Raw genomic sequence first — 12,786 nt, 5'->3', positions numbered from 1 at the left:
CTGCCCTGCGTCAGCCAGCCCTGACGCAGCTCTGGGCTGTCCCCAGGGTGTGCCCCCGCCCCCCGGCAGGGCAGCCCCACTGAGAGAAGGGGACAGCTGGGGGCACAGGAAAGGGGGCCAGGGGGAGGGGCGACTGCAGCCCTCGTGGCCCAGCATCCTCTTAACACACGGGCTCCAAGGCCACCCTGGTCCTTTTCCCGTCCTGCACCCTTCACCTGCCCCTCCTCTCGGAAGCCCTCCTGGGTCCGCGCCACACCAGCTCAAGGAAGAGCGCCCTTTCCTGTTAGCCAGCAGAGCGGGCGCACCTGCTCCACATCCTGCCAGGCTGGCTTCTGCTCCCTGGGCCGTGGAGTCCAGGGCCACACCTGGGGAGCGGAGCCCTCAGCCGCTGTCCCCACGGCAGCTCCACGCCGGGGAGGGCAAGCACTGATGTGTGGTGGCCAAGAGGCCAGAGAGCGCCAGCTGCCCCCAGCGCCGGCGAGCAGAGCTTCCAGGGGGTGGGTGGGCACAGCTCAGCAAAATCCCGTTCCCCACCCGTTCCCTTCTCTCTGCCTTCCCAGAAGTCAGCGAATGGGGGCAGATAGAAGGTGCTCTTTTGTTGTTAATTTATTTGAGAGAGAAAGCGCGTGTGCAAGAATTCCCATCCGCTGGGGAGCTGGGGAATCCACCCAGGCTCTTCCATGGGAGTGGTAGGGCCCCCTGTACTTGAGCCAGCACCTGCTGTCTCCCAGGGTGTGCATGAGCAGATTTGGGGAATTGGGAGCAGAGCTGGGGCTTGAACCCAGACCCTGCGATATGGGACGCGGGCATGACAAGCGGCATCTTAACCTCTACACCAGACACCCAACCCACGAGGGACGGTCTCTAGGGGCCGTCACCAGTGCCCAGCTTCCTGGGGCAGGCCCTTCGTATCCCACGTGGCACTCAGCCCCTGTTTTAAACACACAGAAAGCACCTGCCCCCTGTAGTTCTGTTTGGAATGGACAGATGAAGACATGACGATCCCCAGCTGGCCTGGGCAGGGGCGCTGCTGCAATGGGCTTCTAGGACAAGCCCCCTGCCGCTCTGCCCCAGGCTTGGGGATGAGGAATCCCCGCTGTGGTTCCAGGAAGGGTGTCCGGTTCTCCGTGGTGGGCCGTTGGGGACGGGAGTGCGGGGGACAGCCACAGGGATCCCCAGTGGGGCAGAGAATCGGGTCCTCACGCACGCTCCCTGGACTGGGCTCCTGGTGGGCACCTGGTGGGCTCGCAGCTGCTCTGACAGCCCCTCCTCTCTCCCCCCCACAGCCTGCTGCCCAGGGACAAATCGCTCTACCTCACCTAATCCTGCCTCCTCTCCCTGAGGCTCGCTGGAAGGGCACTGCTCGGCGCCTGAAGGGCTGAGCGCAGGAAAGAGGCCTTGGCAGGAGGCGGGTGACGGCCGGACAGAGCAGTGACACGCCAGTGCCCGGGGCTCAGTCTCTCCCTCAACTCCCAGCAGCCCCTGCTGCTCACCTGCTTGCTCCGGGGAACCGCGGACCCCACCTCTTGCCCTGCACACGGCCCCCTAGGTCTGGACGTCTGGCCCCAGCCCCAGCTCACGCGGGCTGCCCCGGCAGGGCCGCCGCCAACAGAAACCCAGCTCTGGGCGCCCGGCCCAGCCGCAGGGGTGCAGTTACGGTTTTCCAGTGTGGACTGAAGTTCCAAGAGCCTCGCTGTGGGCCCCGTGTGCGTAGCTGACTAAATGTGTTAGAACCGTGCCGAGACATCTGTGAGGTTATTTTGTTGGGGGGGAAATGTCGTTTCCTGTATGGTCAGAAGCATTTTCTATGCCCCTAGCACCTTCTTTCTTAAGTTGTCTCTGAAGGGACTGGCTGTCTAGCGTTTCGTCGTCTACACAGCGAGCACCCAAGCTGCTGGCCGCATGTGTGGACGGTGCTCCTGGTTCCAAGCCGACGTCCATGGATGTGCGATGGCCAGCCACGACTGTCGTCTATTTCCAATGAAAACTGGAGGCCACTGTTGTGGTTTGTCCTGACGTGCGTGTGGCCCAGGGGTCGCTTGGGTTTCGGTTCCTGGCTCTGTCCGTGGCTGTCTCCCACCCTGGCGGACATCTATCCGGGTGCCCAGTGCTTCTCTCAGATCTCTTTGTAATAAAACTCCAGAAACAAGCCTGTGACTTCTTGACCGTTGTAGGCTGGGCCTCTCAGAGTGGGTTTGGTGCTGGCTGTGCCAGGATGGAGCCCCTCATGTGGGCGGGCTCCGGTAAAAGCCCCGCCTGGGGGCCAGCACTGTGGCATAGTGGGTAAAGCCACCACCTGCAGTTCCGGCATCCCATATGGGCACTGGTTCGAGACCCGGCTGCTCCACTTCCAATCCAGCTCTCTGCTATGGACTGGGAAAGCAGTAGAAGATGGCCCAAGTCCTTGAGCCCCCCTGCACCTGCGTGGGAGACCTGGAAGAAGCTCCTGGCTCCTGGCTTCAGATTGGCTCAGCTCAGGTAGTTGCAGCCATCTGGGGAGTGAACCAGTAGATCGAAGACCGACCTCTCTCTCTCTCTCTCTCTCTCTCTCTCTCTCTCTGCCTCTGCCTCTCTATAACTCTGCCTTTCAAATAAATAAATAAATCTTAAAAAAAAAAAAAAAAAGCCCCACCTGCCCCATGCCAGCCCAGGGGGCTCTGTGCGGACGGCAGGATCTCCCTGACCTCAGTGTGGCCATCTAAGGAGGTGAGAACGAAGTTGAGCCCAGAGGCAGTCAGTATCTGTGGATGGGCGCAGGGTGTCGCCCCCAACAGCGCGGCTTGAATCTGCCCCTGCAGGAACAGAAAAGTCTCAGCAAAATCCCTCCTGCCCAGAGGGGGACCCCAATGTGAGGATGCACAATCCCATGTTCTGCTTTCCTATGAAAAGCAGCTGATGCATTGTGTGAAAGCAAACACGGTACGGGGACAGCGGGGAAGGAGCGGAGTGACAATGGAGCAGACCCAGGTGTGCCAGCGGCGAGGGAAAGGGGGTACGGGTGTGCCGGCCTGGGGCTCTCATCAGCCGGTGGCAGGGAGAGGCCCCCCCACCGTTCTTGTCGGCGGGGGTGGGGAGTGGGGAGAGCCCAGGGGACCCTGAGTGCAGGCAGCTGCCCGGACGAGCTCTCTGCACTTCCTTCCCCAGATCTTGGGTGGTGGAAAGGAACAAGTAACAGTCTGGCGACGGCTTTCACTGCGGGCACAAAACGGCAGCCTGGGGCCCAGCAGTAGCTTGGAGGCTGCACCGTTGCCGCTGTGACACCGCTGTCTGGACACGGCAGGTGCTCCCAGACCCACGGGCCAGACCGAGGAGCACCGCCCTCCTCCACTTTTGACAGCTCTCGGGGTCTCTGCTGCAGCCGGAGGAAGCTCTATCCTTGCAGATGCCAGTGGGTGGGCTGGGAGCTGTGGGGGCCGATTCCTCCGTGGAAAAGGAAAGAACCATAAGCAAAAAGCAGCCCGGGTCCCCTTGGCAGCGCCGACGTGGAGCCGGAGCAGCTCGAAGGGCAGAGGCTCCTGGTCAGTCCCCCGGGGGGCGACTTCGTCTCGCGTTCAGCTGTTGCTTTTGCCTTGGAGGGGACAGCGTCACGGGGTTGCGTTCAGCCCCAAGGAGCAGGGTGTGAGGCCATCAGGCTCCTCTTCCGAGGAGACCCCTGCCCCTCGCTGCTGGGCCAGCGGCTCAGGGGCCGCATGGAAGTGTCCCCCACGCCCAGCTGGCATTGCGGCTGCTCTGCGCCCTGAGGTCCCCAAGCAGAGCCTGCGTGCCTGCCTGCGGACACCAGGGGCGGCCACGTGGCTGCTCTGTGGCCTCGAAGGGTTGGAACAGAATCACTGGGTCAATGGAAGGTTCAGAAAGGTGATTCCAGGGCCAGGGTGGACACCCGTTGTTCCAGTCCATCCAGGCTGTCCTCACGGTGTGCTGGGTGGCTTATGGACAACAGAGACTGCCTCTCCCAGGTCTGGGAGCTGGGGCATCCAGGACCAAAGGGGCCAGCAGATCTGCTGTCTGGCAAAAGCCGCTTTCCTGATTCGTCGACGTCCATCTCCTCGCCCTATCCTCTTGTGGCAGTGGGGCAACGGGGTCCTTTTAAAGACTGATTGATTTCATTGATTTCAAACGCAGAAGGATAAAGAGAGAGAGAGGGAGCTATCACCACTGGCTCACTCCCCATTGGCCACCGCATCCAGGGCTGGGCCAGGCCGAAGCCAGGAGCCAGGAGCCAGGAGCTTCTTCTGGATCTCCCACGTGGGTGCAGGGGCCCAAGCACGTGGCCCATCTTCCGCTGCTTTCCCAGGTGCGTTAGTACGGAGCTGGATCAGAAGTGGAGCAGCCAAGACTGGAACCAATGCTCTGTTATGACGTCCTGGGATCACAAGTGGTGGCTTCTCCCGCTGCACCACCACGCCTGCCCCTCCGGAGTCTTACGAGGGCACAGAACCAAGTCATGAGGCCTCCACCCTCACGGCCTTACCATCTTCCCGCGGCCCCATCCCCAAAATCATCACACTGGGGGCAAGGACCTTAACAGTGAGTGTGGGAGCCACAGACAGCAGCGGGCATGGTGGGTTCTGTAACCCACCCAGGTCTCTGCTACTGGCCCTGAGTGTTGCCCTCCTGATTTACAGCCGCCCATGGTCCAGTCATTGCCCCTGGTCACCACACAATGGTGACCTATGATGGAGAAGCCCCCTGATTGATGCCATTCACACTCTGGCGCCCCACGGGGTGGGCCCGACGCAGGTCTCCAGCTGCAGTGTCCCCCTGGCCCACGGCGCCCTGCTCTGGTGCCTTCCGCCCCTTCTGTGCATACTCACTCACTAAGTGACCGAATAATGAGTCATAGCTGTAAGCCAGGACCCTATCTGGGCCTCTGTCTGAGTCTGGGAAGTGGACCTGGAGCCCCACAATGACGTTGCACACTAGGTCACTGCCTCCAGTCCTACCTGCAGGTGCAAGGCCCTCAGCCCCTGGCCACTCCCCATCTTGTGCTCCTGTTTATACCGCGAAGTCTCGTGCTAATGATGAACGGAGTAGCGATGAAGACTTGATCCACTGTGGGGTTCTGTGCCCTCGTAAGACTCCGGAGGGGCAGGCGTGGTGGTGCAGCGGGAGAAGCCACCACTTGTGATCCCAGGACGTCATAACAGAGCATTGGTTCCAGTCTTGGCTGCTCCACTTCTGATCCAGCTCTGTACTAACGCACCTGGGAAAGCAGTGGAAGATGGGCCACATGCTTGGGCCCCTGCACCCAAGTGGGAGACCTGGAAGAAGCTCCTGGCTCCTGGCTTTGGCCTGGCCCAGCCCTGGATGCGGTGGCCAATGGGGAGTGAGCCAGTGGTGATAGCTCCCTCTCTCTCTCTTTATCCTTCTGCATTTGAAATCAATGAAATCAATCAGCCCAGAGAGGGGTCTGTAGGTCGCTGGGGTGCACCCCCTCCAGGGCTTGCTTAGGAAGCTGTGCTGGGCCCAGTGTGCTCTGTCTGCACTTCCTGGCTCACCACATGATGCGCCTTCCACCTGCTGCTGTCGGAGGCCAGACGAATGGCGCCATCCGCTTTGGCCATGAGCTGAAGCAAACCTCGTTCCTTTGCACCTAGTTTTCCTCAAGTATTTTAATCATAGAACAGAAAGCTCAGACACCCACCCAAGCCTCACGCCAGGGCTTCCTCAGATCCGGGAAACAGCGTCCCCTGGCCATCCTGCAGCGACGCTGGCCCTGAGAGCCCAGCACCACTCCACACTCCAGCCCTGAGGTCTCTGTCAGGTGCGCTCCTGCCAGGTGCCAGGCCTGCTCCCCTGTGGTCTTGTCACAGGCCAGGGACTCCTGTGGGAGTGACAGCCTCAACCCTGCAGGATCAGTGTGCACCTGGCCCGCCACCCCTCAAGGCCCTGTGTCATTGCCAGCCCCTGGAGCATGTCCTGTCCCCACTGTCTACAGAGCTGGCCCCAGATCCGGCACCCCTCACCCATCCTGGTACCAAGTGCCTTCTGCGGATGTCCCCATGCACCACTGTAGCCTTAGCAGGAGCAGCTGGGGCCATGGCCAAGGTCCCCAGATGATCCTGCTGCACACAAAGGAAGGGGCAGGAGGGCGTGGTGGGGACTGTGGCTAAGCAGAACATGACCGCTCTGCCTACAGGCATTTAAAGTTGATGGATAATAAACACCGTGCCAGGGTCTGGCATTGCGGCACAGTGAGTGAAGCTGCTCAAAGCACCAGCATCCCGTATGGGTGCCGGTTCCAGCCCCAGCTGTTCCTCTGCCAGTCCAGCTCCCTGCTAATGCACCTGGAAAAGCAGCAGAAGATGGCCCAAGTGCTTAGGCCCCTGCACCCATGTGGGAGACCCAGATGAAGCTCCTGGCTCCTGGCTTTGGCCTGGCCTAATCCTGGCCCTTGCAGCCATAAAGGAGTTAACTGATTGATGGAAGATCTCTCTCTCTCTCTCTCTTGCTCTCTCTCTCTCTCTCTCTCTCGCTCTCGCTCTCTCACTCTCTCTGTAGCTCTACCTTTCAAATAAAATAAATCTTAAAAAAAAAAAAAAAAAACCACCATGCTAGCCCCAAACAAAAACCAAACACACACCTAAGTTTGCCAAAATTGCCAGGTTTTCCAGTGAAATGCACCCCAGACCATCTAGTCTGTGGTTTCCGGGGAAGACATGGTGAATGGCATGGGCTCTGCGACAGTCACACAGGCCTGATGTTGAATCTTTGCTTCTCATCTGTAAAACAATTGTGTCTCCAATCTAGAGCCGCTGTGAGAGATGTCGGTAATCAGGCTAAGCAGTGAGCCCGGGTCGAGATGGAGCTGGCACTCCGTTAACAGCAGCTATTATCATTACTACTACTACTACTATTATTGTGGTAAATGAGAGAGTAGCCGTGGTGATTATTTTTAAACAATCTTTCTTGTAGAGCAAATTGATGAGCTCACTCTCGTGTGGGGTGGTGGCTCCTCCTGGTGGTCATCATCAAGAACTGCATATGTAGCAGCCATAAGAATGGTTAGGAGCAGGGTTGGGAGTTCCAGAGGTTTTTTTTTGTTTTGTTTTGTTTTGTTTTTTTGATAGGCAGAGTGGACAGTGAGAGAGAGACAGAGAGAAAGGTCTTCCTTTTCCGTTGGTTCACCCCCTCCCAGTGGCCACTGTGGCCGGCGCACCACACTGATCCGAAGCCAGGAGCCAGGTGCTTCTCCTGGTCTCCCATGCGGGTGCAGGGCCCAAACACTTGGGCCATCCTCCACTGCCTTCCCGGGCCACAGCAGAGAGCTGGACTGGCAGAGGAGTGACCGGGACTAGAACCCGGGGTGCCGGCGCCGCAGGCGGAGGATTAGCCTCTTGAGCCGCGGCGCCTTGAATGCAGTTCTGCTATCTGCAGGTGACACACGTTGTTCACTTGCACACTTAGTCTCCATGTTCTACCCGCCGCGGGGCGGCTCTGACAATTTAATGAGACAGTATAGTATCATGCCGCATGCAGTTAGCATTTAGGAGGTGCGGGCTATGAGCCCAGGATGGCTCTAGCGAGAAGCCAGCAGGATCCCAGAATTCAGAGCGTCCTGGGCCTTGCGTGGCCAACATCCCTCCCGCTGTGAGCAGGTGAGACAGGCGGGGCCCCGTGTGTCAGGATTTATTTGATTGGGTGGTGAGAAGGGGTTACCCCCGGGTGGACGCTCAGAATTCCATCGAGGCACAAGAGTCCCCGGGGCTGGGCACTGCTCTCTCCGGAACCCTCATTCAAACTCAAAGTCTCTGCAAGGAACTCCATCCCAGGCTCCCGGGTGAGCGTGAGTTTCCCAGCTGCTTCCCTCCCGGGGGGCGGGGGGGACACCCTGCGTTGTTCATTGCTGCACTGCGCCCACCTGCAGGCCGGCACAGCCACCCCCAGAGAGGAGCTCCGGCCAGACCTGCCCTCCAGCTGCCCCCGGAGCAGCCTCCCCTACGCCATCCCCGCCGATAACCCAAGCACTGAGGGTCTGGAAACCTCGGGCGAGGGGCCTCCGCGGGGCCCCCAGAGTCGAGAACGCAACAGTGGCGTGCGTACGTCCTTGGGAAAGGGGCTTTGGAGGCACGGAGGGGCTAGCCGCCCGCGCGGGTCAGAGCTGGCGGGTCGCGGAGCGGGTTGGGGCAGGGGTGGAGGTGGGGGTGGGGACGAGGCAGTCTGGCGCCCGCCAGGGCTTGCCCAGTGATGGGCGCTCTCTTCACCCCCGACTCGGGGCCTGCTCCCCACCGAGCAGCTGTGGGGGTCGCTGAGACCCAGGGCGTTCACGCACTGGCAGGTGGACAGGCGCCTTCCTCGGCGGCTCCTCTGTGCTTTGTGAACCATCCTAAGGGGTGGGGAGTTGGGGGCAGCAGCTAAGAGGCCGCCTAGGAGACCTGCATTCCTTACCAGGGGCCTGGGTCGGAGTCCCAGCCCCACTGCCAATTCCAGCTTCCTGCTCGCGGGCGCCCTGGGAGGCAGGGGGGCTGGCTCAGGAGCCTGGGTCCCTACCACACGGGTGGAGACCTGGGCTGAGCTGTGGCCCTCTAATGTCCCAGCAGCCAGCACTGAACATTGCAGGCGTTTGGGGAGTGAACCAGCGGACGGAAGCTCTTCCTCTCAGCCTCTCTCTCTCTCTTCTCTCTCTCTCTCTCTCTCTCTCTCTCCTCTCTCTCTCTCTCCTCTCTCTCTCCCCCCCCTCTCTCTCCTCTCTCTCTCTCCTCTCTCTCTCCTCTCTCTCTCTCTCCTCTCTCCTCTCTTTCTCTCCTTTCTCTCTCTCTCCTCTTTCTCTCCTCTCTTTTTCTCCTCTCTTTCTTTCTCTCTCTCCTCTCTCCTCTCCTCTCCCCTCTCTCTCTCCTTTCTCCTCTCTCCTCTCCTCTCCCCTCTCTCTCCTCTCTCTCTCTCCTTTCTCCTCTCTCCTCTCTCTCTCCTCTCTTTCTCTCTCTCTCTCTCCTCTCTCTCTCTCCTCTCTTTCTCTCTCTCTCTCCTCTCCTCTCCTCTCTCTATTTCTTTCTTTTCTGTTAAAGATTTGTTCTGTTCATTTGTAAGGCAGAGTTACAGAGACAAAGGGAGAGACACAGAAAGAGAGAGAGATCTTCCACTAGACGGCTCACTCCCCAAACGGCTGTAATAGCTGAGGCTGGGCTGGGCTGGGCTGAAGCCAGGAGCTTCCTCCGGGTCTCCCATGTGGGTGCAGGGGCCCAAGCACTTGGGCCATCCTCTGCTGCTTTCCCAGTGCTTCAGCAAGGAGCTGGATCGGAAATGGAGCAGCCGGGACTTGAACCGGAGCCCATACGGGATGCTGGCTTTGCAGGCAGCGGCTTTACCCTCTATGGCACAGCTCCGGCCCCATCTGTCTTTCAAACAAATGAAAATTTGAAACATGAAACTAGGAATATTAAATCAATAATTAAAATATCTTAAATTTTATTTAAAAGTTTTTTTAAAACACTTTTAAGCATTTAATTGAAGTTTAACTTAAAATTCCCAAGCTTTCGGTGGACAGATGGAAGAGGTTGGGCATATGCATGGGTGGTCACCAGCCCTTCACTCCCAAAGTTTCCTCACAGTCCCGCCCCCGCCGCCCCAAGCCCGCCCTGCTCTGATCCGTGTCACTAGAGCTGGCTTTTGCTTTTTCTAGAATTTCCTATAATAGCCGTGTTCTGAACGTGCCGCTCACGTGACGGCTGCATTCCCTGAGCAGCAAGGCGTGCAAAGGCAGCTGGTGCGGCCTGATGACCCGCGAGGCCGGGGGAGAGCACAGCTGGGCGTGGCTCTTTGTTTGTTTTTTTTGTGTTTTCCATTTTTGTCCTCTGAGAGTCGGAGGCGGTGTGGCTGGCTTTTGGCAATGACACTGCAAGCTGCACAAACATTCCCGCACAGCTTTTCTGGACATATGCTTTCATGTATTCTGGGTAGGGACGTGGGAGTGGAGAGCCTGGATCGCACGGTAGAATATGTTTCACTTCAGGAAGCGGCACCAGAGTGTCTCCCAAAGTAGGTGCACCGCCTGGCCAGCTACTTGGAGCTACTCATCTGAAAAGCCACACTAGGGACCCCAGGAGGGAGGCTGAGGACTTCTGCTCTGGCTCCCCCTGCAGGCTGCGAGGGGAAATGCGCAGCAAGGCGCCCCTGGGACGACCGGGGCCCTAAGGCTGCCGCGACTGGGGTGGTAGCAGGGAAAAGGCCGGTGCCTCGGAGTTCTGGGTTCAGCTGCACCACGGATCTGAGAGAGGAAGTGACTGGGCCCGCCAGAGGGTGGCCAAGACCGTCACCAGCCTGGCCAGTGTCACGGGTCCATCGCAGAGCCCTTCTGTGCCTCAAAGCTGACAGCTTACAATTGTTGCGACTGCGTGGGCTGCTAGGTGGGTCTCCTGCAACACACGCTTAGGGACGGACAAGGGCGGCTGAGCCGGCACATACAGGACGGCTTCTGTATCCAGGCTCAGCTGGGATGGCTGAGACACCCGGGGGTGGATGGGCAGCCCTGGTGGGCTGTCCAGGGGGTGAGCTGGGGCGTGCTCATAGCATCCTGGTGGGGAGGATACAGGGCTTCCTGCACGTGGTGGCCTGCGTGGCGTCCCCTCCGAGTTCGTGTCCGTCTAGAACCTCAGAACATGACCCGACTTGAAAACAGGGTCTTTGCAGATGGAACGTCTTGAGGCAAGGGCACCAGGGTGAGCGCAGAGCCTAACTCCATGCCAAGTGTCCTGCAGAGAAGGCCAGAGGGTGAGCAGGGGACAGAGGGGACGGGGTCCTAGGAGAGCCAGGTGGGGAGGGAATCTGTGCTCACACCGCCAGGTGTCGCCAGCACCCAGGACAGAGGCAGGGACAGAACGGTCCTCGGAGCTTCCGGAAGGAGCCCATCCTGTCACAGCTCAGAGGCAGCCTCCCAGCCTCCGCAGCTGGGCGAGAACGCGCTCCTGTGGCAGCCTGGGGACGGGCACGCATGGCACCTGGGCACCCAGTGTCACTGCCACCGTCCCCTGCTCACAGCGGGGCTGCTCAGCCCAGGGGCTCTGAACGCATGAAGGGGCTTGCCTGGGCGGGGGCGGGGGAGCGAGGGAGGATATGGCTCTGAGCACGTCGGGATGATTTGTCTTGAAAAGATTGATGTGTACATATGTGTGTATGTATGATGTATATATGTGTGTGTGGTGTGTATATAGATGCATGTTTATGTGTATTTGTGTATGTGTATGTATATGTGTGTATATACATGTGTGTATGTATCTGTACATGTGCATATGTGTGTGTGTGTATGTGTGTATGTATGGTGTGTGTGTGGGTGTGTGTATGTATTTGAAAGGCAGAGCAACAGAGAGAAAGAGGAAGGGAGAGAGATTGTCCATCCTCTGGTTCACTCCCCACGTAACCAAAAGCCAGGAGCCAGGAACTACATCCGGGTCTCCCACGTGGGTGCAGGAGCCCAAGCCCTTGGCCCACCTTCTGCTGCCTTCCCGGTGCAGCAGGGAGCTGGATGAGAAGCGGAGCAGCCAGAGTTTGAACCAGTGCTCTGATACGGGGTGCCAGTGGTGCAAACGGCAGCTCCCCCCATTAGCCCACGATGCCAACCCCATGCCAGATGTTTAGCCAAACCCTGGCCTCCACCTCCTGGGTGTCAGCAGCACAGGTGCCACCCCCACCAGGACACGATGAGACAAAGCGTCCCTGGACAGTGCTAGTGTCCCCTGGGAGGAAGACTGACCCAGGATTGAAAACCACGGGGTAAACAAGTCCTCGGGCCAGGCTGACTCCACGAGAGGAGCCTGCGGAACCGTGGGGGCACCGGCCCGCTCCCTGACGGCCTTCAGGGGCAGCCCACCTCTTTGGGACACCTCACACTGGGCTTGAGACTTGTAGGCCCCGCCCCCCTGAGATCATGGGACCTGGACCTGTAGCTGTAGTTTATGAGTGAGCCCCGGTCCAGATCCAGGACCTCTGGCGGCTCATTTGTTGTGGATCTGAGCTGGAGGATTCAAACCACAATACAGCCCAACCAACACCAGCCGAGAAATGCAGAAAAAATGGCCTGAAGCTCACGGTTTGTCCTGGGTGGGTTTTGGATTCAAACAGGTAAGACATGAGTGTCCAGGTGTCCAGGTTGGGCACTGCAGAAATATCTAAGGGGACCCTGGCAGGCATGGACTAACTTATGAGTGGCAGAGGCAGGATCTCGGGCTCCCTCCTGATCCCAGGGGGCATGCTGGCAGCCCCGCCATGCCACACGCTGGGCACAGCAGGTTCCCCTCACTCTGGCCTTGACACTGCTGTCAGGGGGCGTGTGAGCATACTGCAGCCAGAGGCCCACGTGTGTGCTGCTGAGCTCGCCTCGGCAGCTCAAGGTCTGCCTGGCTTCTTGCACCTTGTGCAAGCCGTGGACGTTTGTATGAAAGGACAAGGGCGGGCGTTTGGCACAGCAGTTAGGACCTTGCTCGGGAAGCCCGCATCCCATATCAGGGTACCTGGGTTCAAGTCCAGATTCTTCTGATTCCAGCTTCCTGCCAAGGTGCACCCTGGGAGGCAGCAGGTGATGGCCCTGGTCCTTGGGTCCCTGCCACCCACGAGGGAGACATGGATGGAATTCCATGCCCCTGGCTTCAGCCTGGCCCAGTCCTTGGCTGTTGCAGGCATTTGGGGAGTAATCCAGCAGATCTCTCTCTCTCTGTCTTTCAAATAAGTAAAGTGTTAAAACAGCAAGATGGCTTTGCGTGTGTTTCATTTGTTTCTAATTGGTGAGTTTTCACAAGGCCCTCTCTGCCACACTACCCAGATCCAGATGGTGCAGGGGCATCGCCCCTGAAAACC

At 59.0% G+C, this 12,786-nt stretch overlaps 1 protein-coding gene across 8 annotated transcripts in view; it reads left to right on the top strand.

Moving 5' to 3' along the window:
- TOX2 (TOX high mobility group box family member 2) overlaps nt 1–2,150 on the top strand; it is a 130,575-nt gene extending 128,425 nt beyond the window's left edge. For all 8 annotated transcript variants that reach the window (XM_051845032.2, XM_051845035.2, XM_051845030.2 and 5 more), the window contains one exon: nt 1,287–2,150. In XM_051845032.2, the coding sequence (XP_051700992.2) occupies nt 1,287–1,323 (37 nt within the window). In that variant the 3' untranslated portion in view covers nt 1,324–2,150. The remainder of the gene's footprint in view (nt 1–1,286) is intronic.
- The last annotated feature ends 10,636 nt before the right edge of the window (nt 2,151–12,786 follow it).

This window comes from Oryctolagus cuniculus, chromosome 11 (genome assembly GCF_964237555.1).
Source record: "Oryctolagus cuniculus chromosome 11, mOryCun1.1, whole genome shotgun sequence".
NCBI classification, from domain to species: Eukaryota; Metazoa; Chordata; class Mammalia; order Lagomorpha; family Leporidae; genus Oryctolagus; species Oryctolagus cuniculus.
Note: the sequence above shows the minus strand (reverse complement) of the source record. Positions and strands in the feature narration are given on the sequence as shown.